The sequence below is a fragment of the Sinocyclocheilus rhinocerous genome, unplaced genomic scaffold (genome assembly GCF_001515625.1).
Source record: "Sinocyclocheilus rhinocerous isolate Xijiao unplaced genomic scaffold, SAMN03320098_v1.1 scaffold623, whole genome shotgun sequence".
In the NCBI taxonomy this organism is placed as follows: Eukaryota; Metazoa; Chordata; class Actinopteri; order Cypriniformes; family Cyprinidae; genus Sinocyclocheilus; species Sinocyclocheilus rhinocerous.
The window spans coordinates 555,828-583,442 of NW_015644631.1; the positions used below are offsets into that span (position 1 = coordinate 555,828).

At 36.0% G+C, this 27,615-nt stretch overlaps 1 protein-coding gene across 1 annotated transcript; it reads right to left on the reverse strand.

Annotated features, from left to right (window-relative positions):
* Window positions 1-259: 259 nt before the first annotated feature.
* Window positions 260-27,412, reverse strand: vcanb (versican b). The gene is made up of 16 exons (XM_016576422.1): window positions 27,290-27,412; window positions 26,291-26,364; window positions 23,613-24,023; window positions 19,720-19,894; window positions 19,495-19,622; window positions 18,086-18,373; window positions 13,233-13,955; window positions 10,176-11,972; window positions 9,887-10,000; window positions 9,685-9,798; window positions 5,137-5,295; window positions 3,620-3,702; window positions 2,522-2,666; window positions 2,302-2,434; window positions 1,902-1,951; window positions 260-1,039 (listed from the first exon to the last, which is right to left on the reverse strand). Exons 2-16 carry the CDS (start codon window positions 26,355-26,357, stop codon window positions 909-911), a joined length of 4,518 nt encoding a protein of 1,505 aa, XP_016431908.1. The 5' UTR covers window positions 26,358-26,364; window positions 27,290-27,412; the 3' UTR covers window positions 260-908.
* Window positions 27,413-27,615: the final 203 nt, after the last annotated feature.

Sequence of the window (27,615 nt, forward strand, 5' to 3'; positions counted from 1 at the left end):
CACCGTTTAAACGTGTTCATAATATTATAATAGCGCTTTATTATTCATAATCTCACAGTTCATTCATCGTTATATGTATCTTCAGCAATAAATTAAACTACTATGTAACATTTGTAATAATATTTGACAAAAATGCTAGTTCATTCAACCACACATACAGTATTCATAGTTTCATATTTTACCATGACATTCATTTAAAAAAGTAAAAATGGTTATATTACAAAACCACATATAAATTTTTTTTAAAAATGCAGAAAATATGTATTTTGATGCCATATGAGAATATGATTATGAGAGTGTAACCTACAATGGTTATCTGAGTAATCCTCACAACTAGTGAGGATGCTGCAGAGGAAGACGATGTTGAAGATTTGTTTTCCAGTCATGAGTTGCAGTCCTTTCAGCATTGTTTGTCCTCCAGCCCCGTGACATCCCTTTTGAACCCCCCTCACCACAATGTGAAACAAAATAATGCCTATTGTTCTTTTACTCTTGAGTACTGTAACTGTTCTGTTTATATTCTGCTCGTACCATAGTGCTCTCTTATTAAGCCAGAGAGAACAGGAAGTCCAGTTCTTCGTAAGCAAAAGTTACGGATGAATAAAAAAATACAAAAATAACAGTCACCTTTCACAGCTCTTTTTACTTGTTCATTATCTCTACTATATACATTTCAACCAGAAACCCCCATGTCAAAACATTAAGACATTATTACAATATGCAATGTAGACTGTTGCATAGTCAAAGTACACTCTCAGTGGGTGGGTGATGGTGTTTTTTGCAGTCCCTCAGGGTAATAATTCACTTCTCGGCTCTAAAACATTCATCAGGCACATGGTTTGCTTCGGCCTTTTAGACAAAAGACTTTCTCTGTAGATGTGAAGCATCTGTAGCTCTGGAGATGGTGATCAGTGTGTGGAATCATCTGCTGTTTTTGACCAGCGATGACGGTACTGCGTCGACTCACTGTAGTGTCTCTTACTGTTGTTGTAATAGTTGTTGTTTTGATATTTGAGTGCATACATCTGGTAGGTAGATGCTGTAGAATAAAAGGAAAAGATGTATTAACTTAAAAGGATAGTTCACCCAAAATTGAAAATTGTCATCATATATTCACCCTCATTTTCAAAACCATATATGACTTTCTTTCTTGAACTTAACAGAAAACATACTGCAATGTGTCTTGAGTAAGACATTAATTTCAACATGTTTGAACATATGTCACATATTTTAGTAAATAATGACTTAAATTTAAATTTCCCCTCACATAAATACTTTTGTATAGCCTTGGAAGACTTAAAATACACTTTTTGTTATTTTTGAATTCTGACAGACTCAGTCCCCATTATGGAAATTATCATTTTGGGGAAAGGAAAAAAAAAAATTGGTGATTTATTTTGAAACAATTTTCACTTTCTAGAGACTTTCTCTTGTTAATAAATTTCACTTATTATTACAAAGAACCGGCAAATAAGACATTAGGAAATTTTGAAGTAAAAAAAAACAACAACAACAAAAAAAACACTGAAATAGTATTTTCTTGTAATACATTCCCTAATAATCTTTGTTTTATTTACAACTTTACACAATTAGAAATTTTGAAATGTTTAAACTAACTGAAATAAGTCACTAAAATTACTTACAGTAAAACTGATATACAAATAAAGCTATAGAAATATATATAAAAAAAGATAAAAATGGCAAAAGCAGAACAAAACTACTTAACTTAAACTGAAATTAAAATTAAACTGAAAATATAAAAATAAAAATGAATTTAAAATGTTTTATATATAAATATATAAAATGTTATTATAAATAATTACTAAATTATTATAACCAGGCATTATAATTTCATGCCTGGATTTCACTAAACATCTATTTATTCAGAGCCAGCAACTTACGATTCAAGCATGTGATTTTGGGCTTGTCCCAGTGGCCGTCTTCTCGGCATCTGATAAAAGTAAAGTAATGCAGTCAAACGATCAGTGTTGTTATCATTCACTAAAACTAAAACTATTAAAATGTATAATTTTTGAAAAAAAAATAATAATAAAATAATAATAATATATATATATATATATATATATTTAAAATTAAACTGAAAATATAAAAATAAAAATGAATTTAAAATGTTTTATATATAAATATATAAAATGTTATTATAAATAATTACTAAATTATTATAACCAGGCATTATAATTTCATGCCTGGATTTCACTAAACATCTATTTATTCAGAGCCAGCAACTTACGATTCAAGCATGTGATTTTGGGCTTGTCCCAGTGGCCGTCTTCTCGGCATCTGATAGTGGGAACGTGTCTTTGGATGAAGCCGTCCTTGCAGTGGTACCTGACCAGAGAGTTGATCTCATAGCGCGGCTTCATGCTGCCATAGATATGGGCGTCCTTTATGACAGGAGGCTGACCGCAGGACACTAAGACAGAGCCAAAAGAAGGCCAAAGACGATGAGCTGACAGCAAGCGACAGTGGAGACTAGAAGAAGAGGAAGATGAGGTCTCACCTGTGCCCTTCTTGCAGGTGAAGGTCAGGTGGTAATTGCACGGCACGTCGTTCCACTGACCGTTCTCATGCCAGATCATCACCACGCAGTCCTCGCCCGTGGAGAAGAAGCTGTCCGGCTGACCCACTCTCCAGTTCTCAAATTGCTAGTGCAAAAGAATACAAGGGCGTTTTATTCGAACTGCTCGTGCACCACTGCATGTGCCCACATGAGGGAGCAAAGATCACATGTAAGAATCTAAATAGACTGTGCTTTATACACATCTGGCAGGGTTACATGGGACTTTCCTTGATAAAATGGCATTATTCGAACAAAATGTACTGCTGCACTCAATTTGCATGTGTTGCACACAAGCCCCATTTTATACGTAGAAAGGCAGAAAAAAATTGTAATAAATATCAAATAAGCAGGATGACACAAGGCCATAAAATCAATATTTGTAGGATTATTGTTCATAAATATATACAGTATCCCACAATGCTCTTCCATTTCCATTCGTGACAAATTAACTGCAAATAGTCAAAAAAAATCATGCACAAAATTAACGTCAAATACCCATGTTTTTAACTAGACTCCACTTGCTGAAATAAAAATGCAATATTAAACTTTTGCACATTTTTTTTTGATTTATGCCATTTAAATAAATAAACAAACAAACAAACAAACATTAATGAATAAAACAGCCAAATAAATAAATTAAAAATGCCAAACAAACAATTATTAGAAATTAATTAATTAAAACAAAATAAATAAATAGTACCACTGCTTTAAGGTGACCTATGTGTTTCTATTTGATACCACACAGGATGATAGAAATGCTAAAGTGAGAACTTTTCCATTAGCATTAGCATCATCTAAGCTTATGGGTTTATGGTAGAGTAGCAATTGCACTTGCAATTTTTATACTGTGATTTTAAAATCTGTGTGCACAATTGCTTCACACTAATTTTAGGATCAAATGACATAATTTTTTTGCAGGCCGGAAAAAAACAACACACCAAGAATGACTCATATCACTGAATTCATGGTCACCCGGAACACAGACGTGCATCTAATAAACAGATTTTATTAGGATCAAAATAATGAATCCCATCTTACCATAGGGTGTCCATCAGTCCAGCGGAAATCACTGTCAAACATTTTATCATTCAGTCCAATCCACTGATAGTCATGCCCCAAACCTACAAGACAATTACACAGATTTCAGGATCTATCTCTGCAAACTAGTCCACACAAACTATCATATGACTTGGGACAAAGTGGACAAGTTGTGTGGTTGACTAATTTCTATTATTTGTATCTGCATACTGGTGGGGAAAAATGGAAAGTTCCCTCTCCAAACTCAAACTGCTGTGTCAGACTGGTCAGGAAACTCAAACAAACAGAGAAATGTTTTGATAGCACCACAGTGTTTATACTCTTTGGGATAACCAATCAACTTATAGTTGTCTCTGCATATTAAACTGGAAAGAGAAAGCATTTTATAAAACAGAAAAAGACATCTTTAAGCTAGTGGATGTGTATTTTTTATAGAAAAGTCTATATGAAGGCCCAGAGAAATGGAAGAAATTCATTAATCTTTTTGTGTGAGGACCTTTGCAAACTTCTTTGACATCTTTAATAGACTACCTGGCTGAAGTGGAAATAGCAGGAAATCAGTTAAACCAAACCACACATCAAATGACACAAACAAATGTAGAACAAATAGTTTCTGTGCCCCGAGGAGCCAAGAAGACGTTTGTTTAGTTTAGAGTCAACAGCACTTTTAATATGACTTATGGTTTGTTTAGTCAATGCTAGAATTCAGTTAGTCCTGAGTATCTGTTTTTTGCCTCATTTGAAACTCCATTTTTTACATTTGATGAAAATGTGCCTGCGCAAATCTTACCATCACGCACTGCTGTGGGCATTTGCCAAAAGCACTGCTATATAATGTCTGAAATGTTCTTGTGGTTTTTAGAGCACTGTTATGAAGTGCTGCAAATGGCCAAAACCTGCAAGTTTGTATTTTAGCACTTCCGAACCATAGTCCTTACGTCAGCGGGGTATTTTGAATGGGTTTTTGTTTAAACGTCTGAAATAAGGTCTGTGAAAAACGCAAGCTCAAGATATTTACACGTTTTATTCGACAACATAAAATAGATCAGTAAAACCCCCTTGTTATTTTTAAAGCTTTTACTTGTCTTGAAAAAGGCGGTGGCTAACAAGTGTCTAAATGAGACTACAAAGATTATAGTGGACATTAAAAGTCATCACGCCGAACAGGAAAACTCATCTACTCACTATTCGCTTTCACAGCCTCGTTGTGTTTATAATTGCACTCTTGCAATCTATTCAAACTCAAGTTGTGTTCATTTGTGAAGATTAGCATGATGAACAAAACGTGTAAGAATCATAAACTTATTTTCGGCAATAATCCAAAAGCCAATGGAAAAATCTTGGGTTTTTGTCGAGGGAACCAGGGTGATGCGAACTTCCGGGTTGGACTACAAATATACGTCATCTGTACAACACTAAAAGAGTTAAGTAGTAAAAGAGTTATTAACTATTAAGGGTGAGCAATTAAATTACTGATGTCTGCTTTGGCAATACCATTCATAAAATCATAAACTCACGGTTAACAAAGAGCTGCTCTTCATGGGACAGGACGCTGGTGAGGTGACCGCCCTGCAGACGACACTCTCTTTCCGCTGCTTCCCATGTCCGCCGGTGTGTGAAGTACTTATAGCAGTGGCTCTGAAACTTGTGCCAGCCAAAGTCACAAACCTCCGTATCTGAAAGTTTGAATGACAGAAAATGAAACATGAGAAACCTAAAAATGAGAAAAACAGGCAAAACATTGGATAAGCATCCACAATGTTAGCCACATCAGTGCACCCCCAGTTCAAAGGGCAGATGCTTATGTAATTCATGATACAAGCAGCATCGCAGTGCCCATAGTTTATCAAAGAAGAGATGTCTCATGATTGACTTTGTATTTCTTCTGTGTTAACCATGAACAAGCCTGTCTTTCAGATCAAGTATAATCGGTTATGGTGCAGAATGGATGCACAGAACCGCATCTGTTTTGAGTTCGGCCATTAACTGGGTTAACCTAGTGCAAAGCACTTTTTATTCTATCCCATACAATGAAGATCATCAACATTTTGCTTGGACTGAAACCCGCCAATGAACGCAGTGCTCAGTGTGAAAGCTAAATGCAAACAATGACATCTAATGAGGCTGGAAAGAAAACACCAGTAAATGAGGCCAAGTAAATCATCTCAGACACACGGCCCATAGTGCTGTTTTCTTTAACTGATTTCGCACCACTACGTGCTCGCTTTGTCCTTTGCCCTGAACGTCCAGTAGATCATACCATAGAGCATGTACATTAGCAAGAACCACTGAAAATCTATTGTAATTGCTACAATAATATACACATTTTCAATCTACTTGAGAAAGTAAATTGTCCCTTCACTTTCAGTTGTCTTAAGTTGCATATTTTTTTAAAGTAATGATAAATCACAACAAATAGTTTAACCAAATTGACCAAGTGTAATATGTTATGATGCATAGCACAAGTAAAAAAAAAAAAACTGTAGTCAAACTATGGTCAGAGCAAATATGAACAAAATATCCATGACTTTGGTGGATTTTAAATTACATACTTATATTGCAATATATACCTAGAAGTATATCAAATCAGGAAACATACTTTAACCACTAGTCAGTGTCTAGCATCTGGCCATTGCAAGCAACTTTGGCTCTTTGTCAGAAATAAACTGAGCGGTTTTTTGTACTTTTTCCATGCTAGGCATCTTGGTCACGACAAGAACTCTGGTTTTCCAAAGTTCTGTCTCATGCTATTTGCTAATTTGGCTAAAATATTGTATTTATCGCAATGTAACAAAGTTTAACGCAGCAGCTTCGGATTAAACGTTGAAGGTCCAAATTCAGTTTCACTGATTAAACACAACTGTATTAAATGTGAAACGATGGTCTTTTTTTACATGATGTGGAATGCAAGAGTTCAGCTTTTTACGATTTCCTCTGATCTTTGGCTAAAAAGCCTGAGAAAACAGATGTCCTCAGAGGTGGTGTTTATGCATGGAGACGATTAGCTCTGCTGACTAATGGCAGCAATATTTTGTATGAAGCTGGAACCAATTCATTGGGGGACCAACGCCCAACAGGACTGTCAAGCCAGTGCAAGTGCACGTAACTGTCAAGTCCTGAGCTCTCTTCAAAGTAAAAACGTGGCTCTCATTCATAAGTCAGCTGATTATTTTCATAGTCGAAAGCTAAGGGGAAAGTCCTACGTGAGATGCAGGCAGGTGTTTGGGAGTTTCTATACTGTGGCTTGTCCCCAAAGTGACTCAGAGGGGTCTCCATGAGCCTCTTGGACAAATTATGATGCATTAATTGATTCCAGCTGCTTTCCCAGTATGGACCCATGTGCCAATCACAATTGCCTTCCCAGAATCCTAAGGGCCCTCACCTTTAATGAGGGAACAGCAAAGAAGGGCCAAGAAACCGTTGTCAAAATCAATCCCAGCCCTGCTTCACGTCATCAGAGGAGAATGGCTTGACTTCATCATCCTCAAACACTGTCCACAGCCATGTGAAAAAGAGATTCAGTACCTTCTTTTTTTACGAGTTGTTTGTCAAAGTTAAAACCACAACAGACCATTCAAAAAGAGATGTTCTCATTTGAAGAGCTTCACTTAACATTTTGATGGGTAATGGAAACTAACGGTGAAACAAATCTCCTGCTGAATGCCAACAAGACAGTCTCTGTACATAAATGTGATTTGAACTCTCACATTATAAATTTTATTTCCATTTCAAGCATATCCAAGCCTAACCTCTGGCACAGAACAATGCCAAGCCAATGACCAGATTAAATGATCAGATTGACAGCAGATTTGTCACCTACTTTGTCCCCCCTTCAAGCCTCATGTAATGGTTTAAAGCCAATATAAAGATCTGGTATCATATTACAATAAGGTTCTACAGTATACTGTATGCTAACATTAGTTAAATCAATAGCTAACACAAAAGAACAATGAAGAACACTTTTAAAGCAACTTTTAAACTTAATTTCTTCATACTGTATATTAATACATATTTAACATTTCCATTTGTATAAATTAACATTGGATTATTAAACGTGTTAAAAATATTGTTTGATCATGATATCCAACAAACCAACCAAAAACGACCAAATATTATGTGTCCATGGTCTTATTGTACACAATTCAGTTGCTATATCATTGCTAATGTCTTATGCTTAAGCACATTTCTTTTTAGTCTCAGCCTCAGACGTCACGCCCACGGACCATTGGCTGAACGTCTGATGCATATGGTACACAAAATTGGGGAGTTTCAAAGTTGTCATCTGATTGGTTGAATTCTACAGGATTTCCAGGAGATGTGTGTCGCATTCTTTAATGTTCCACCTGGAAACAAAGATGCCGTGACGCCAAACCCCCCCACGAAAAAAGAAAGCTGTCGTGTTTACAACTGTGACAATGAGCGCCTATCAGGATCACCTAAACGTTGGATTTTCAAAAGTATGTGAAATATGTAAAGTTTGCGGCATAGACTCTTTAAAATACATACAAGAGTTTTACACATGGTCTGTTATTGTGGGGACATTTCCACGCCCCTAAAAATGATGCGGCACAAACCGAAACGTGATTGGTTGCTTTACCTGTCAGTCATATGACATCTTGGGCGGTACTTGGCCGGTACTTGGCCATTTAAAGCGGCCAAGGTTCCCAGACCTTCTGCTGTCACTCTGAAGGTCTGGCTATGCTTTGTGGTTGCTTTGTGGTTGCTAGGGTATTTTAGGTGGTTGCTAGGGTATTCTAAGAGATTGCTTATTAGATCCACTCCCATGTCTCTAAGATATTTTGGGACCAGTTGCATTAACAAAGGCCACAATGTTAAGACTGTCTCTCAAGAAGCACTAATCTGACCAACTAGCAGTTCACCAAATGATAATCAGTCTTACTTTTCATATTCAAATTATACCAATCTGCCATTTCATGTAACTTTTTTTTTTTTTTGTAAAAGGAAAAAAAAAGATATGACCAGTCTTACAGAAAAAAAAAAATTATACTAAATTGTAAGACTAATCTAAGTAGTTTATACAGCCAGCTCCTGGTCTCTAAGTATGACTTCACTGTAGATCTAAGCCAGTCTATTGCTATTGCCTTAGCAAGCACTCCTAATAATATCATAGCCTGACATGTCAATTTCAACCCAATTTCAACTCAAATCTCATTGGACACAAAAAGTACTAGCCTATATAATTTTCTGCTGAATATTCCACTGAAATATGCACATTACGGAAGTTCAGTGTGTTGCAAACGTCATTTCATGCTGGCTTTAATTAGTTTCTGAAGTCTTCTAAAAGTCACAACCTAAATATGGGACCTACTCAAGTCATGCCTGGATGAGTATGACGAGGCAACTGAAGCAAAATGCACTCATCGTTTACGGAGCCTCACTGATGTTCCTGGGACCATGCCAGTTAAGTCAGTTGGCTCAGCAATGGCTCATCGAATTGCTCAGCATTTGTGAGAAGTGTGGTGGGTGTAAGGGAAGAGGCATTACAGTCGCTGACTGTGTGACCTTTTCTCTGAACATTATTGTTGGCACAAATCCACTTTCATTCCTCTGGACACCATACCGCACACCCTCTGGAGAATCAGGCCTGACAGATGTGGTGAAATTTGTGGTTTGGTTTGCCCATGCTAACAGTTTGGACTGACTGACCACCATACTGTATACCGTTTGCTTCAGTGGATTTATTAAACAGCCATTGCTCACTATTTAGAAACTAGCACCCTAAATCATAACATATTCCATCCAACAGCTCCTACCATTAACTTAGGAGTTATATTTTATTCCACTTACAATGGAAACATAGCAATCAGTCAGGCAGACAAATGTTTAAAATATGCAATCATTACAACATTTGAAAAATAAACCATAAGTTACAATAGACATTATGTGTTAGCATGAAAGTGATATGATAGAATTGCTTAGCAACTTGCTAGCATGCCACAGTCCACATTTAATTGCAAAAAAAACCAAAAATATTCCTTCAAGAACTTCATATATTACCCCAATTAAAAAAATTGTATAGCACCATGTCAGTGTTGATTTCATACCTTGCTCACAGAGGGCTCCTGAATAGCTGGGCAGACAGACACAACTGAAAGCGTTTAACCCGTCAATGCATGTACCACCATTGCGACAAGGGTTTGACTGGCATTCGTCAATTTCTGCAGGAATTAGGACATGAAAATGTCTTACTTTACTCAGAAACTTTAATCGTGTTCATCAAAAGTTAAAATATTAAAGGCCTCAAACCATTTTCACAATGTTCCCCACTGAATCCAGGAATGCAGACACATATGTTTCCTTTTCCATTAGAATAGCAAGTTCCGCCATTTTCACACACACTGACAGAGCAAAGTGTGAGACCTGAAATATCAAAGTAACATCTATTAGTGGATGGACAAATCCATTATGGATAAGTGGACTACAAATGGAGTGGACTAAAAAATTTTGTAAACCTCAAGAGAGGAACAATTTTAATAACATTTATACCACTTTAAGCAATATACTGTATGAGTTACAAAAATATTTGGAACTGTACCTTGCAAAACCTCCATATGGCTCTCAACAGTGTAGCTGGAATCTGTCCAGACTTCTGGTTTTCTTGTGGTGAACTCTTCTCTGGGTGATGGTTGTCTTTGAACAATTGAGGGACCCGCCACATCTTCAAAATCTACAACATTCTCTTCAAATATCACAGTACTTGTGGCTTTGGGGGTGGTGAAAACGTCTTCTGTAGCAGAAGTAGTTCCCCTATCCAAGACCTGAACTGGCTCTTTCACATTTAAGTTGGTAACAACACTGGTGGTGGGATAACTGGAAACTTGGGTAAATGAGGTGAGAGGCTTCTCCGTTGGGAATCCAAATGTAGAAAGTGATATTTCTTGCGTTGTCTCCTCTGAAGTCTCTGATGACTGCACTGAGGTGGTTGTCTCTTCTGATGGTGATTTTTTGATTAGAACAGTTTCTTGGGAGGAAGACATTACTGCTCTAAGACTATCAGTGGGCAGAATGGTGGTCTCTGAACTTTGGGTTGTGAATTTTTTTTGAGTTTGGACATTAGTGAAAATCAGTGGTGTTGTGTCTTCTGCAGAACCTTCAAATACTTTAGTTGTTTCATCATGTGCATCAACACTCATTTCTTCAGTTTGTTTAATGAGAAGGGATGGAACAGTAGTTGCAGTGAAAGGTTGTTTAGAGAATGCTTCAGTTAGCTGATCACCAGAGCCGATGTCCTCAGAGATGGTGAAGATTGCACTTACGTCTTTTTCAATCTCGGGCACCAATAAAGGATTCTTAACTGTACTTCTGTTTTGGTCTTTCTCAGAGTGTGTAATGTTAGGAGTGCTTTCTTCTGGGATTGCCTCAGTTTGAAAAGTTGAAACCACCTGAATCGTAGGATCTGTACTGGGCAAAGCCAAACTAACAGGTTGCCTAGGCTCTTTGGGATGAGTAGTTGTTAAGGAACTTGTAAAGCTGTGAGATGAAACAGTGAAAGATGGAGATAAAGTTGGTTGTTTTGATTCTTCTGTTGCATATATATCTTGCCCCGAGCCCTCGTCTTCAGTGGAGGTTGAGCCCTCAAAATCTTCTGTTTCTGGTTTTGTTTCTGTGTTCTCGGTTCTCTTCATTTCGACAGTGCTGGATTCTGGAGTTGTAACAATTGGTCCTTTGGTACTGCAGTCCACCCCAAATGCCAGTGTAGTCTTCTCTGTTTCAGCTATTTCAGTCTCGTCGGTAGCCACCACATATAGGTCATTAGTTGTTGGAAGTGTGTCATCCGCAGAACCTTCCAAGGGGGTCAATTCCTCTTCATCATCTGTTGTGTGCATCCCTGAACCTTCTTCGTGCATGGTAAATGATATGGCTTGTGGGGTCATCTCCTGGCTTGAGGATTTGGTTGCAAATGTGGGCAACTCTGTCTTGGTTATACTTTCCAGGCTCTTTGTTGTGAAATGGGGCTCAATTGGGCTTCTGGTCGGTGAGTCAGATTCATCTGTCTCAGGGGAAGATGTGGTGCCTTCAGCCTCCTCTGTAAGTATTTCTATCATATCATCAGGGATGGTTTCTTCTGTTGGTGGGATAGCAGTGTCAAACTGGTCTCCTCTAGCCTCCTGAGTTTGGTCAGTGTCCGGTTTCAGAGTCAGCTCGTGCTTTCCGTTAATGAAACTCACTTTTGGGGTGATGGTAACAGAAGCTGATGGATATGTTTCACCTGTAATGTCTCCACTGCCCAAAGGTGGCTCACTTTCAACAGATGTTAGAAGTGGATTAGAGAGCCCTGGTTCTCCAAGGAATTTCAGAATAGCATCAACTCCCACAGTATCAAAAGCATCACCTGCAAACAAATAGTTAAAATACATTACACACACACCTAAGTCACTGGTTTTCAATTCCAGTCATGGGGGACTTTTGTCAAATAACTTTATAGACATCTTAGAAACTAGCACTGCATATATATTCCACTTAATGGCTAGAGTCTCACTTGAGGCAAATAAAATGCTCACATCAGTTATGATTTTGGCGGGTCAAGAAAGATATTACTGATTATTGTTTCTACATAAGTAATGGCTCTACTTATATACAGCGAAAAGCTTATTATAAATTATATTCAGTGATATGTCCCCTGTGAGACCCTAAAGTCACTATATTGCAAAATTACAAGACCCTTTTCATTTTTAAATAGTTCAAAATTAAACAAAGTCATTCCAGCTACTGTTACATTACGCAGTTAAAATGTGTGAAATATAGCCAGAAATTTTACTACATCCTCAAGGCCTCAATAACATGCATAACAAAATATACTTTTCCTTCGGTGGACCCACTAGCAGCCACACATGGTAACCTGATCTATAGACTGGACGAGGTAAGGAAAAGTAATTAGCTTGCAGTGATTACTTCGCTGATTATTTTAAGGGGCTTTGCCATTTGACCCAGGAGGCATTTGTCTGTGGCTTTGAGAGCTACTCTTTCTCACACTCAACACCTCTGTCTCTCCCTGATGTTTTACTATAGTAGGTGCCCCTTTGACAGTACCAAATGGTATAAGTGGGTCAACTGATTAATGTCGACCCACAGGACCTACAAGACAGGAACACTGGCTGCAGTCTATTTACAGATGTTTATCAACCTCATCACTCTTTCCAGCAACACGGGAAGTCAATTAAGGTCATGGGAAGGCATGGAAGATCTTTTTCTCTTCTCTCTTCTCCTTTTTATGCATATAGGCAGCACCACTAGTTTAGCTATGCTTCTGGATGAGGTAAAGATTTGGCACAAACCAAATATTAAAGCAATTGCATGAAATCGAAGAACCAAGTCCAAACCTTTTGTTTGCAAAACAGCAGCAGACATCTTGACAGAGCCAAATGTGGCCTCTCTTTAGCCAAGATCTACATTCATTTTGCATCTCAGTGTTTCCTAAACCAAGTCACTCATTTACAACATGCTGCTTTGGACAAGCAACAATCACAGAAAAACACTGCCACACCAAAACATGAAAGGACAAGCAAAACTGGTTCATGTGAGCAAAAAGTCAATGTATTATATCTTTGTATACTGTCTTGCTCTGGTAAAATTGAACTTCCATCTGACCTACCTGATTGATTTCTCTGCGTAATGTTGTTAATGTTGTATATGAACAAATTGATGCCCATTGGAAAGTTGACGTCCTTTGTGGTTTCGTTCTGCTGGCCTTGCAAGTTCTCTTCACTTAAAAGTGAGCTTTTCAAAGTGGACAAGTCCAGACTTTCTTCAGTCATGTTTGCTGTGGTTTTATTATCTTTGTACACAATTTGTGGCTTGTCTGGATCTCCTTGCGAGTCTATAACAAACACAGGTGAAGCAGGAATCACACTCTCAGGAGTATCCGTGTCAGACCTGCTGCTACCTTCCGCACCACTGGATTCCCCATGCGGAGTATCCAACCCAGGATGCATGTTCTCTGTGTCGGGCTGACGGGGTAGCTGGAAAAATAAGAAGGAATCTGAATAATGGGGCATACCATCATGGGGTATCCCTTGCACCAAGGAGCTGTCTTTGTCCAAAGAGCTGCCATAGTCATTAAATGTGGTTGTGGTTTCCATCTCCGAAATTATCTTAGCTTCAGTTGGTACAACAACAATGGCTTTAGCAGAGGGATGCACTTCAGGAGAGCCTCTGTCGCGTGGAGCCATGCTCGCAGAGAACATGGATGGTGAATCTTCTGTGGTGCCATGGGCTGGCATAGAAGAGATTGCTTTAAGAGAAGAGATTTGATGGGTGTCTGAGAGAACTGGAGGTGTTGTAGGTCCAGCTGTGGGTACAGTTGTGGGATCCCATCCTGAGAACAGAGAGAAAAGGAAAGATCTCATTTTGACCAAGCCTTTCTCAAATACTTCTTAAGATGAAATGCGTAGCTTTGCTGCCCCTAGTGGCACAAAATGAAATTAAAAAAATAATGGTTTTCAATTGTAAACGGCTTCAGTTGTTCAGCTCGTCTGACCTGTATTCATACAATTTACTGACAACAGCTGACAAATCAGACTGCTCAAACAAAAAGAGAAATGTCAAAAGTGCCACATTGTCAACCTATAAACAGTATATATGTCTCCATACATAAAATAGTAATAGATGAAACTATGACACCTTTATTAGGTGATATTGAGGTGAGCACTGTAGAATACTTTTGCAGTTTTATCCCAAATAAGACACAGCCCTCAGTCTATTAATATTGACCAAGTAAGTGCAATAAATGCAATTCCTGGCAGCAAAGTCAAGATATTTCTACAAAATGCCAATAACAGCAGAATTGCCTAAGTATTGAGGATTTTTTTGGCTGGTAAAGAGTTATTTTGGGAAAATGACACACTATGACAGGGTAGAACTTGACAGTTTATATTTATTTTGAAATTTTAGCTTCCTTTCCAGAACATTTTTGGCTAGGTTGCATTTTGCCTAACCACATATTTCGACTCCGACCGGTAGGTAAATAGTCCTGAATAAGTGCACTTGGAATGTTTCATAATGTAACGCCAACGTCATCTCATTCTCACAATCGATAAATCAAACCCTAACACTGCTGTCTACGTGCATGCTAACTCTGACGCACTTTCACTGACCTATATAAAAACTCGAAATAGCCAAGTTAACGACACTATAATGTTCACTCTTGTCTGTTCATACACATATAGCTGCTGTGCTTATGACGTATTGGCAAACCTCCAAAGGTTTGACTCAGACGGTAAAAAAAAGTTTGACATGTATGGCAGTCACCCATCTGGCTGCATGCAGGGGAATAGAGAGGAGGTCCAAAAGTCTGAAAGTACAAGTGAAAAGGCTTCTATTTTGCTGAATTAAAAAAAATATACATGGATTTCAGGATGTCTTAATATGTAGTGTTGCTCCTTTTCCTTTAATGACAGCAGCATGTGACCTTATAAGACCAGGCTAGATGCCATTTTTAATTTTTCACTAATAAAAATGAGGCTGGGAGAGATAGACATACACTGCTGTTCAAAAGTTTGGGATCAGTAATTTTTTAAAATAAATTGATACTTTTATTCAGCAAGGAGGCATAAAATTTATTAAAAGTGACAGTAAAGACATTTCTATTGTTACAAGAGATTTCTATTTTAAATAAATGCTGTTCTTTTGAACATTCTATTCACAGAATCCTGAAAAATATGTATCACGGTTTCCACAAAAAATTAAGCAGGATTGATAATAATAAGAAATGTTTCTTGAGCAGCAAATCAGCCTATTAGAATGATTTCTGAAGGATCACGTGACACTGAAGATTGGAGTAATGATGCTGAAACTTCACCTGTCATTACAGAAATAAATTATATTTTAAAATATATTTAAATAGAAAACAGTCATTCGAAATTCTAATCATATTTTACAATATTACTGTTTTAACTGTATTTTTTTATTTTTATTAAATAAATGCAGCCTTGGTGAGCAGAAGAGACCTCTTTCAAAAACATTACAAAATCTTACTGACCCCCAAACTTTTAAATTATAGTATATGTCTGTTTAATATGTTGAATGTACAATGTACTATTGAGAAAAAAAAATCTACACTGATTTCTATCTATTGCATGTTCTTAGAAGCATTTCACTGACAATTTGGTCTGACTTATGCAACAAAATGCTTGTTTTCAGTACTAACCAACAATTGTTGTCCTTTCCGCATTTACCGCATTTGACAATTTATGTTCTTTTGAATCCGTTTTTACACCAGCAGCATTTCAGACGCATAATGCAAAAGTTATGCAGAGTGTTGTGTGCAGACAAAGGCCCACACCCATTTCTGCTGCCTTCAGTCTCTTCAAATGTGGATCTATCTTCATCTTTCTGTAAGCCTGCATACATCATGACCAGGCTAACAGAATATAAAATACCTGAATACTACGACAACATGACATAATCAGGATTCAACAACATATAGTAAGAAGATAAATACATACGGGTGATTAAATGATTGAATGATGACAAAAGCCTCCCACATTTGCTAATGACAAGGGTATCTCACTGCTTCTCAGTGTGTGGACACACAAAGCCAGCTGTTAGACGTTAGGGATGTGCCCTCTTTTCTATGCAGCGCCTCTGATGTAAAACATCAGGCATCTTTTTCCCTTATAAAACCCCAGTGATCTTGAAACAGCACAAAAGGAAGCCACATCCCCCCTCTAGCGCTTGTTTATATATTATAGTGGGGCGCTCTTGCCCTCCACGCTCTTTTCTGGCCTACCCAGAGTGCTTTTGTTTGTTTTGCGGTACTCTGCGGTAGAAGCCCATTTAAGAGAAGTGCTTCAAGACCGGTTACATGAAACAAGCCACGGCTAACAGGAAAGCCACAAAATCCCTGGAGGTAGGGGGCGAAAAGGAGATACCCCATGTAAAATCGGATTAAATGCATGTTAAGCGCTGTTTTTGTGTGGCCTGTTTCCATTTTCCCTCTCGAGTGACGACTGAGGTTGCACAGACGGAGAGTTTCAACAACCCCCAGCAGGACAGTTACGGGGTTCAAAGGCTGTAGTCGTTGTGGGCAGCGGAATTGACCTGAAAACAGGTCAGTTAGTTTGCCATTTTAAGGCACATATTTGAGCTAGACGTAGGACAGAGGTTTAACAGATGAAATCTGAGGACGCCCTGGAGAGAACGAATTATTCTGCTTCCACCCAGCTAGCAGAGAGAGGAAAGGTCCGCTCGGAGTCACAGCTTTTATGATATCACAGCAAAACAGACGCCTCCTTATCTGCAAAACAATATCATGAGAAACATGCACCAACGGAGAGTTGCGTGAATCTCTCGAACCCTGTCAAAGAACATGTCTGTGTTATATTTCATCTCAAAATTCATAGAAAGAAATGAGATGCTTCCATAAAATAATATGGAATTTCTTTATTTCTTTATTTCTTTTTATTTTAATAAAAATAAAAATTTTATATTTCTATTTTAATAAAAATATAAAAGTAATATTTTTTAGGACCAGCTTGTAATTTTTTTCTTCTTCAAATTGTGACATTTTCCCTCTAAATGCTCCTTACTGAATAAAAAAATAATAATTATTGTGGGGAAAAAAGATTAAGTACGGTATATATATTTCTGAAATAAAATAAAAGGATATTTGTTTGTTTTTAATGTGTAAAGCCCTTTGATCAACATCAATTGTTTGTGAAATGTGCTATAATTTATGTTATTAATTTATGATATTATAATAAAAATTTTATATTTCTATTTTAATAAAAATATAAAAGTAATATTTTTTAGGACCAGCTTGTAATTTTTTTCTTCTTCAAATTGTGACATTTTCCCTCTAAATGCTCCTTACTGAATAAAAAAATAATAATTATTGTGGGGAAAAAAGATTAAGTACGGTATATATATTTCTGAAATAAAATAAAAGGATATTTGTTTGTTTTTAATGTGTAAAGCCCTTTGATCAACATCAATTGTTTGTGAAATGTGCTATAATTTATGTTATTAATTTATGATATTATTAATATATAGGTATACTATATTATTTAAATAATAATAAAAATATGATTATATTTATAAACAAACAACCTATCATATATACATGCACACACACGTATATATATTTTGTTAGTTTTATTAATTTTATTAGGCCTTTGATCAACATGAGTTGTTTGTAAAAAGGGGTTTAAATTTTGATAATATTAATATATGATATTATTAAAAATAAAATTGTTTAAAAAAAGTATTGGTAATATTTCTTGCCTAATGGTCCTAAAAACAGGCTTAATTTTCTTTAAAATTAATGAAAATATACAAAACTTTTTGTTTATTTTATAAATATTGCTGATATGTATTTATATATTATGCTGATATAAATGTGAATTAATCATTTCTTCGTTTCTTCTTTTGATTGTGAAGTTTCTGTGAGATTCACCCGGTAAGTTTTAAGGATTAGTTTTTTGTCATGAGCATTTCATGAAGACGTACCTTTGAAACAGAAAGCTCCCAGCTTCTCGCTCGGTAAAGGAAATCCGGTCTGATTGAGGAAGCGGTACATAGTCCTCACACCCAGCTGTCCTCTGCCGCACTGCATTCTGGGTACAGAGATGGGGTAGCGAGCGCTGCCGTCAGACAGCCAGCCGAAGTCACAGCGGTCCAAGCCGGTCCTCCAGGCTGCATGCAGGTGACCTGGAGACGCTAAAACTGCATCCCGTCTCTCGCACTCCTCCCTGGCCTCATCTAGAGTCATCTCAGCACCAGCGAAAAACACCTTGCCTGAGATTAAACACACACAATAACACATCACCTTTTGTGCATTGCACATTCTTAACAAATAAGGAAATCCCACAATGCACTTCTACTAAAAGAGAACTATATACTAAAAATGAAATAGTCCATTTACTCAAAAGGTAACTATTTTATCAAGTATTTGTGCATAAAATGTATTTCTGTGTGTGCGTGTGTGTGTGTGTATGTATATATATATATATATATATGTTGGGGTGACATAGTAAGTTTTAGGATTTGCTTTATCAATACATTTTGCAACAGAATATAGAAGTAAATTACTGATGCGATTAATTTAGATTGCTATCACCAATAAAGCCACACATGGATCTATTTAATTTCAATTTCCCCTCCAGATTCTCAGTACTGTAATTAAAAAAAGAAGTATTGGTTACACTTTATTTTAAGGTGTCCTTGTTGCAGTGTAATTATACACTTTAGTACTGAGTAATATTAATTAACTACATGTGCTTACTATATGGTTAGGATTAGGATTAGGGTTTGGTTTAGGGTTAGTTGAATGTAATTATGCATAATTAAATGTTATTATAATAGTAAGTACATGTAACATGTGTAACAAGGACACCTTAAAATAAAGTGTTACCGAACTATTTTATATTGTGAAAAATCTGATTAAATAATTATATTATTTAAATAAAACAATAAAAGTATTTTTACATTATAGTAATGTTTGTTATATTTTAATTTTTGAAAAAAATATTTTATATTATAATATCATAACCATTTCTGTGAGATTCACCCAATAAGTTTTAGATTTTTTTTATTACCTTTTTCAAGAGAATACAGTAAATTATCGCTCACCAATAAAACCAAACATGGATTGGACATTAAGATTTTTTTCATTAAGACTGGATTTTCCCTCCAAATTCTCATTACTGCAATGAAGAAAAAATAAAAAAAAATCTATTTCGACGTTGCCATAGTAACAATTAATTTGTGAGTGAGGATGTAATCAGCTCAGAGCAGCCTTTCCAAACTGTCATCTCATAATTACAGTAATTCTGACACAACGTGAACACAGCGTGAGTCTCTCGTGTGTTTCACGTGAAGAGAAACCCATTCCCTCGGTAGCTCATTTCTAAACATACCCTGTAGTTTTCCTGCATAGCAGTACACATCATACGTTTCGGAGGAATTTCGGAGTCCGTATGATCTGACTCCTGGCCTCATTATCATATCGCCATGGCAACCTTCACGTGGCATTGTTATGGGGTATCTGTGGAGAACAACCCCAGATGTACTTCTCATATCAGTCATATTCAAATGTAGATAGCATGATTTCATAGATTTGAGTCTGGAGCTGAAGAAATCACCTGACGGTTTGGTCGGCCAGCCATCCGGCATCGCACTGGTCGAATCCGTCCTCGTAGGCTGAATGAAGCTGCTCTGCGGTGGCGATGGTCGCGTCCACATCAGTGCAGGCCTGCTTGGCGTGCTGGAAATCTAGAGTGTAGCGACTGGTGTTGGCACGGTAATGAAACACAACACCTGTGAGACAACAAAAATCAAGCTCATGACCCAAAGGTAAACAACTAACTGATCTGATCAAATCTTATATAGCAATTTTGAGGTTTTGTTTTGTGATACACTCATATATTTTTGCATACCTGACAAGACCACCATCTACACTAGCATTCAAAAGTTTGAAGTCAGTAAGATTTTTGACGTTTTTGAAAGAAATTAATACTTTTACTCATTAAGGACTTATTACATTGATCTAAAGTGACAGTAAAGACATTTAACACTGATAATAATAATAAATGTTTCATGAGCAGCAAATCAGCATATTAGAATGATTTCTGAAGGATAACGTGTCACTGAAGACTGGAGTAATCATGCTAAAAATTCAGGAATTACAGGAATATTTTAAAATATATTCAACTAAAAACAGTTATCTTAAATGGTAGTAATATTTCACAATATTACTGTATTTACTTTATTCTTGATCAAATCAATGAGCCTTGGTGAGCATAAGAGACTTCTTTCAAAAACATTAAAAATTATAAAAATCCAACCAACCCCAAATTTATATTTTCAACAATTTGATTTTCTTTCCAGTCAGGTGGTCATGTGGTCATGATATATTTGATTTCATCTAACAACAAATGGGATCAAATGGGCTGCTATTTTGAGGAATCCCTAGATTCAAAGAAGGCGGCTTTTGTTCTGAACATTGGAAGTTTCAGCCACAACAACAAGCTGTTGTCTGGCAGAAATGAAGAATCATTGTATTGTTCAGCTATTTAGATACCTGTTGTGTCAAATACTGAACATGATCTGAATAGTAATCGCTCTCACAGCATTACACAGCACCAAAGATTCAAAACTGCTCTTATCGCTCCACTCTTTATACACTTATTTGAACTAATTTCCCACAGTATACCTAAATGGTGCTCTGAACTTACACAAGGCAATTATCTGACGTAACAGCCACTTAAAAATAGATTTTTGAAATACTTTGAACTATTTTGAACTAGACAAAACATCTTTAAAACACTATGCTTATGGCAGATTGAAAGAAAGAAAAAGAAAAAACAATGCATAATGCAATGGCCAAAGACATCCATCTGCATGTGTATGAATAAAAGAGAATGAATTTATGGATGTAACTTTTCCAAGAAAGGATAAAGAATAGAATAGAATAGAATAAATTTATAAAATAAAATACAATTTTCCAAGAGGCTTTTACTGTGCAAAATGTCTAACAGCTAAATAATGAGAAAAAAGAAGAAAAAAAAAAAATATATATATATAGTATATAATAATATATATACAATAAAAAAAAAATTAAGAATTAAGAATAAAAAAATAAATTCTAGTTCCTAATTAGTTTACCCTTTTTCACTTAGACTTAGAAAGTGGATGAATTTATGGATGCAACTTTTAGAAGAATGTTTGCAAATGAAAAATAAAATGTAAAAAAAAACATTCATTTTAAAAAAAATAAAATGAGAAATAAATGTAACAATTAAAAAAAAAAGCACTTCTGGTTCCTAAATCACAGGTATCTGTTCACTGTTTTTCACTTAGACAAACAACATAAGTTGAGTTTCATAGCTGCCTAGCTCAAACATGCTGAGTTACATGTTGAATTTAATACTTCAGCACATGAGTAATAGTACTACTGATATTTGCTTTAGCAAACACTACTAATACGTCTCAGAAGAGGCCATGCAGTCTGACTGTTATTTGTCCTTTTATGGGTTTTTCTAGTCTTTTTTTGGTGCATTAGCAGAGCTGCTGGCTGACGAGTCAGGTTCTGAATGCTCTTTCCTCAGAGGGATGGCAGTGTGTTTTTTGGGTAGGTGCTACCCTTGAGTGGCAATCAGTGCTGCCCAGGGCCCAAAAGAGGGCATTGAGTGTATTTGGCAGGAAGGCACATGGCTCTCTCTGGGCCTACAAACACTCCAACACCACCGTCTCATCTGAGCCAGATGTGCTCATGTTTTACTGCACATAATCATGCTGTAAACAAATACAGTGTTGTTTGTCACCTAACAAGATTTTTAGCACAGTTTCTTTGACTCTTTCTAAATGTTTCAGCTTTAATACAAGTTAAGTTATTGCATGAATAATGTTAGGAACCTTTTTGGCTTGAACGATTTCTTAAGACATTCGTTCATAATGCAGTCATTCAAGGAACCAAAAAAAGTTTTAACATGTTCTTGTATTGATTAAAACACAAATCATTCACCCTTCTTTTCTATTACTTAGAAACACAATAGGGCCTTGTCAAGATTCGAGGGAAATCCAGACTCTGAAAGTGATTTTTCCAGACTCTAAAGCAAAATAATCTTTCCCCCTTGTCTCCTGACAGGAACGCCGTTCCATTTTGGCTAGCGATGACTAATTACATCATCACATATGCTTACGAGAGTAAAAGAGTGCAGCACATCTGAGAGCCATTGCTGAACAACTTTGCCAATGGGAATCCTGCTGAAGGAAGTTAAAGAAACACCATTTTACTTCGCAACGTGACATATTTCTGAGCAAATATATGAGAAAATATATATGGTATATATTAGGGTAAAGAATAATTACATAAATTTTGCATGCTCATTTTCCCTATTTTAAGTTTAGATCACCTTTGTAGTCTAATCTTGAAAAACAATAATAATTTAATAACACTGATAAATCTAAAAATATAATTTTATATATCTAAAATGATAAATCTAATAATTTGCATATATCAAAATGAATATTTAATATAAATTCATATTTAATTATAATATTTACAAAATCACAATTTCACTTTAATAAATAGTATTAATATTTTCATATCGTATATTACTTCGCAACCCATTTTACTTCATAACATGATGTATTTCCAGATGAAATGCAGGAAAAATTTAGGCCAGGATTTAACTGGATCATGAAAATTGACCTCACTTAAAGATAAAATCTTAAAATAATATTACCTAATATTTAATTACACCATTTTTAAAGATTTAATTAATATTTAATTATAACATGATTATAGTCAAAATATTTAATTTTGCATGCTCATTACCTCTATTTAAAAATTTAGATTAACCTTGTAGTCTAATATTTAAAGACAATATAACTATATATTATATTTCCGGATGAACGTGAGACAAATGTAGGGCCGAACTTCACTGGATCATAAAAAAGTGGGCTCACTTAACATTAAAGCATTGAAATAATATTAATATTAGTGAATATTTAATTATAATATTCAGTACTTATTAATGAATATTTTATTATAATATTATAATTAAACTATTAATTTTGTCATGCTAATTTCCCCTATTTCTACATTTAGATTACCTTTGTTGTCTATTTAAAAAAAAACACTAATAATTTAATAACATCTATAAATCTAAAAATATAATTATATATAAATATATAAAATAACAAATCTAACCTTTAGCTAATCTTAAAATTAATATTTCATATTAATGAATTATTAATTATAATATTTTTTAAATAATATTGTATTTTATATTAATTATGATTTTTTTTTTTTTTACTCAGTTATACATTCAACAAATAATTTGATTATTTTTATATCCTACATTATAGCCTTTTTTAAACCAGTTTTATTTATGGATGAAACCCAGATCCTGAAAAGTGGCCGTTCTGTAACAAAATAGACTGGCAGTTGGAGGAAAGTCAATAGAGAACATATAATTAATTCAACCAGAAACATGTATGGCTTTCATAATTTGCATAGAGAATGACTGACCATTGACATTCAGGGAGACGGACTCTTGAGTGTCTTCAATGCCGTGCATGACCTCGCAGCGGTAAACACCCGCATCACTGGCCCTGAGCCTTACTATGGTCAGAGACGCGTCGCCCTCGTCCTCGGGGTGGCTGGGAACTGATACCCTGCCTTTAAACTCCGGCCCAATCTTGAGGAACCCATTCTGGGTCACTATCACTACGATTTCCTCATCGCCCACGAGTTTAGTCCACTTGATGCGGAGATGGTCCAGGTGGGTGCTGGAGGCCATGGCCGCAGCTGCAGTGGTGGAGGTGCTGGTGCTGCCGGTAGGAGGTGGGAGGATGGAGAAATGGCAGGGCAGGACCACCTGCTCCGCCAGCGAGCCTTGCACCGGAGAACTCCTCTCCACCTTCATCCTACGAGCAGAGTCTGCAAACAAGAAGCAGATGGAGGAGAGGAACCCAAGAGCAGACACAGCATATCATCGGCTGGAAGCTTTGAAACAACACTCAAATGTTCTGCTTCCATTGAGACTGAATATTTTAACCATACTGCTTAACTACAATATTAAAAGAAACATAACAGTTTCATATTATGTATGTGTTTCATATTATGTAGTCACTTATAGCAGACCAGGGTTATTATCATTAACTAAAACCACTGAAAAAAAATACTTGAAATAAAATAAACATGAACTGAAATAAAATAAAATATAAAACTTAGAAAATAAAACAAACTAAACAAATTTTTTTTAAATAAAAACAAGTTTAAAGCGGTCATATGATGTTGCTAAAAAGAACATTATTTTGTGTATTTGGTGTAATGAAATGTGTTTATGTGGTTTAAGGTTCAAAAAACATTATTTTCCACATACTGTACATTATTGTTTCTCCTCTATGCCCCGCCTTTCTGAAACGCGTCGATTTTTACAAAACTCATCGGTCTGAAAAAGCGAGGTGAGCTGTGATTGGCCAGCTATCCAATGCGTTGTGATTGGCCGAATACCTACATGGTGGCGGCGGCAACAACAATACTACAGCGAGAATATAAGTTACGCCTTCTTTCTTTGCGTGAACGTTTGGGCGGCGTTATGCAAATCTTCCGAGATCGTGACGTAGGTATGTGGGGGCGTGTTAGAACGAGCCGTTTTAGGTAGGCGTGGCTGACTCTTAACTTTTATAAAGAATATCTCTTTGGATTTGAGACTTTAGTCTTTGCAACTTTACAGATCTTCTTTATGCACCAAGAGCTTGTAACACTCCAAAGAGAAAGGAAAAATTGAAATCGCATCATATGACCCCTTTAAGTAAAATAACTAAAACTAACCCTAAAACCGAATGAAAACTATAAAGAAATATATATAAAAATGACTGAAATGTTAACTTAAGTTAAAATTCTTTTAATACTTTAATATTCTAATTTTTTACAGTGATTGCTAGGGATGCATGATATATCGGTATCATATCGGTTACTGGCCAATATTACAGATTTTTTTAATATACCATTGTATTAGTTGATTTTAAATATTGTACATGCTCATTTCTCCTGATTTTAAGTTCCCTTACTTTTGTCATCATGTAGCACTTACTCAATGTCAATCTTTAAAAACACATATTTTAATAACACCAAAAAGTCTAAGCTTTAAAGGGGTCATATGATGCGATTTCAAGTTTTCCTTTCTCTTTGGAGTGTTACAAGCTGATTGTGCATAGATAAGATCCCTGAAGTTGCAAAGACTAAAGTCTCAAAAACAAAGAGATATTCTTTATCAAAGTTAAGACTCTGCCACGCCCCCCTAAAACGGCTCATTCTAACACGCCCCCACATATCTACCCCACTATGTGGAAATATTTGCATAATCCCGCCGCAAATGTGCACGCAAAGAAAGAAGGCATGGTGTCAGTAATGTACAGTATTTGAAAAATAATGTGTTTTTTGAACATTAAAGCATGTCAACATATTCTGTTACACCAAATACACAAAATAATGATCTTTAAAAAAGCATCATATGACCCCTTTAACAAATCCAAAAAATATTTAATATTAGCGCACATTTAATTATAGTAGTAGTAGTAGTAGTATCGTCCTCGAAATGAAAATTGTTGTGGACTACATATTTATCATAAATATATTATCAATATTTATCATAATATTATTATATCTACAACTATTATAATAAATAATATAGTTTTTTTAATGAATATTTAAGTACTCAAAACACTATATTTATGTATTTAATAAATTGTTGAATCTTTGACAAATTGTTGACTCTGACATTGGGTTGTTCCTCTTTTGTACATTGCTTTGGATAAAAGCATTAAATCCATAAATGTAAATATAAATAATATTAATATTTTTCATATCATACATTATCTTGACTTGTGGCCTAAAATCACTTGTATCATTTAAAATGAAAAATAGTATCAAATTGTATTTGCCATTGTTATCGGCCATTACATAAAAGTGATTATCGGCTTAAGAGGCTTAAGAATATGGGCGATAATTTGAATATCTTCCATTTTTTGATATTGTCCATTACATGAAAATGATAACTGGCTTATCATCCAGTATATTAACATCACTGCATCCCTAGCGTATGCCAATTTTAAAGATTTGGACAGTCTAAGTGAAAAAAAAGAAGTTTATAATTGTAAAGAGGAAGAATAAAAAACGCCTTAAAACACTCAAAAACTTACCATCTTTGGTTACAGCAGCGCTGCAGACACAGACCAACCAGAGGATGTGCTTAACGTCCAAAAACATCTCAGTTCTGTAAAAAAATAAAAATAAAAGCTTTTCATTTGGCAAAAGTCATTCAGTCGTGAGTTTAGTTCGTTTTACATTTGCAGCTACAGTTTACTCCTAAACGTGGGTCGGCTGTCAAACTGCCTGTGTTTAATGTCCATCCATGTCTTTGTTCCAGGTCCAGCTAGGTCTTTAGACACCCACTGTCTGTTTGCTTTCCTGTCTCCCTTTATCATTTCAATATATGGCTTTGCCATCGGATAGAGAACGTGTTTATGAAAGCTTCATTCATAATTAGAGGTTAAAAAGGATGTACATGTTCCATCTTAATATACTGGACAGCACTACTATACTCATTCCTCGGAAACACAAAGATCATTTTGTGACAGCTGTGGTGACAGTCACACACGCCCTATATAGTACACGCTATCAAACACTAGAGAGAGCGATATATAAAGAAACTTCACGCATCGCTTTCCAACAATTAACATCGCCGTGAAAATGTCCAGCTCGAGAGAGAGCGCGCGCGCTAATGAAGACAGATCAATCACACCAGACCAAACGAAATCCAAAATCTTTTCTGAAATTAATCCAAAGCTCACATTCTCAGTTATCAGCATTTATGCAGAGCTGGTATTACAATGATAATGATGAGAAAATGATAAGTGGATCTGCACTGAGAAGATGCCAAACGCAAACAAAGCTTCAGGGTGACAGACAAGCTCTGACAATACAATCAAATGAGAAAAAAAAGAGATGCACTGAAGTAAATCTGCTCTAATATCAAAAGATGCTGAGCAGAACATGGTAAAATTAATATGCAATGGATATTAACCACAGCAAATGACTAATGCGGATTAATGTGAAATAATAGTCAATATTTATCACTCATCAATTAGGACATAATTGTTTGAGTAGAATAGAATAGAATAGAATAGAATAGAACATACCTTTTCCTGTAGACAATCTTGGCTATTCCTGATTCTCGAAATGCAATCCTTCACAAAAAGTGCAAATATTTCTGATGCTCCAAAACCCAGCAGCAGACCTAGGTGCTCTTTCTTCCCTTGGTGCCCACGAAAAGACTGGAGACATGAGCCAGCAGCAAGTTCAAATTCCATGTCCACCCATGATTTCGTCAGTTTGCAGAGGAGGGGCAGAAAGTGCCCACCCAAAATGAATCTGATTTATCCTGCTGAAGAGGAACAGGGATGTTCGGCGCTCTTCGAATTGGTGCAAACTGGACCTTGAATCACTAACTAGTTTGAACAAGTAT